Source organism: Trypanosoma equiperdum, assembly GCF_001457755.1.
Source record: "Trypanosoma equiperdum strain OVI genome assembly, contig: ctg_354, whole genome shotgun sequence".
Lineage (NCBI taxonomy): Eukaryota > Euglenozoa > Kinetoplastea > Trypanosomatida > Trypanosomatidae > Trypanosoma > Trypanosoma equiperdum.
In genome coordinates this window covers 5,674-6,980 of record NW_027124259.1, presented here as the reverse complement: position 1 = coordinate 6,980, position 1,307 = coordinate 5,674, and the positions used below count along the sequence as shown (strand labels likewise).

The 1,307-nt window shown below is 48.1% G+C and overlaps 1 protein-coding gene across 1 annotated transcript in view; it reads left to right on the top strand.

Annotated features, from left to right (window-relative positions):
* Nucleotides 1-629: 629 nt before the first annotated feature.
* The window catches only part of TEOVI_000137400 (Trypanosomal VSG domain containing protein, putative), a gene marked incomplete at both ends in the record, with an annotated part of 726 nt that continues 48 nt past the window's right edge, over nucleotides 630-1,307 (top strand). Inside the window, one exon of the mRNA XM_067224608.1 lies at nucleotides 630-1,307. Within this exon, the coding sequence (XP_067080709.1) occupies nucleotides 630-1,307 (678 nt within the window).

Genomic DNA, 1,307 nt, shown 5'->3' with positions numbered 1-1,307 from the left:
CAGATTCGTGCAAAAAAAGACATGCGTTTCACGAAGCTTACATCAGTCTATTAGTAAAAGCAGCTTACCTCACCGCACTGTGCTTAGCCGCAACCACACAAGATGGCAGAGAAAGTATTCTGGTTACAACTGAAGATATCAGCAGGCAACGTCGAAGCAGGTAGTGCAAGGGGAGCAGACGGTGCGGAGCCTTAACATTTTTAGTTCGTCCCAAGTACTCTACAACATCCATCACTGTGGTAGCTCTGATATGCAAGCAGCGAAACATCTCCCAACCTAAAACATCAAAGTAAAGCGCCGAACGCAAGCCTTCAATGTAACAGCGCCCCTTGCAGTGTCAGCCAAAGCGATGCAACTCGCGGTACTGGAGAGGAGCGGCGACTCCAAGCAGAAGAACAGCAGTTTTTGCTGGACATCGAGGAGAATCCGGTAAAAAACGCAATGGCGCCGAAGTTTTTAATTACAGCCTGAGTTGAAACAGCGGATGAACCGAAGTAGCTGCGGAACCTACCGTCAGTGACCATAGGCGTCCAACACTTGCTGTTTCTAAAAAATAGTCTTGCGCACTGCAGTTCATAAGGGCTCCACTACACAACTTCTACAGATTATCTATTTTCCAAGCTCAGAAAATGCCAGCAGTAGCAAGCAACATAGCGTTCTGGAGGTTCGCAGCGGTAGCGCTTTGCGCGATTACATCCGAATTCCAGGGAGCAGCAAACGATAACGCCGCAGAATTCAGGGCAATGTGCGATATTTACAACCTGGAAGTCAACCCTGGTGTATTTTCACCTCCACAGGCTAATTCAGAAGTTGCCAAAATAGTGACGGAACTTGAAACGCTTAATCTTTCTGCGGCAAGTGACGTATGGTTTGAAGACAAAGAAGGAGAACTTTCTGACAAGAACGGTAAAGACAATGCGGACGCTCGGACAACCTGGCAAAAAGAAAAGGAAAAGTTAAACAAAAAGCCAGGGTCAGATGGTCAACCAAAATACAAGAGACTTCCGGACACATGGCAAAGGAAACAGGCCGCATCAGCACTGAAAAGGCTTCTGAAGTCAGCGACAGACCTAAGCAACGAATATTCAAGCACAATAGGCGGAGCGGAGGTGAGAGTGCAAAGGGTTCAAACAGCGCTGACAAACGCCTTGTACGGCAAAGGAAAAACTAGGTTAGATACCGCGGTTTTGACTTCTGACCTCAAAAGCTACTGTGGAAAAGCGGCTGGCAGCCCAGCAGCGGGAACAGGGATAGCGTACGACTTTATATGCCTCTGCACGGCAACAGACAGTAACAGCGCGGGAGAG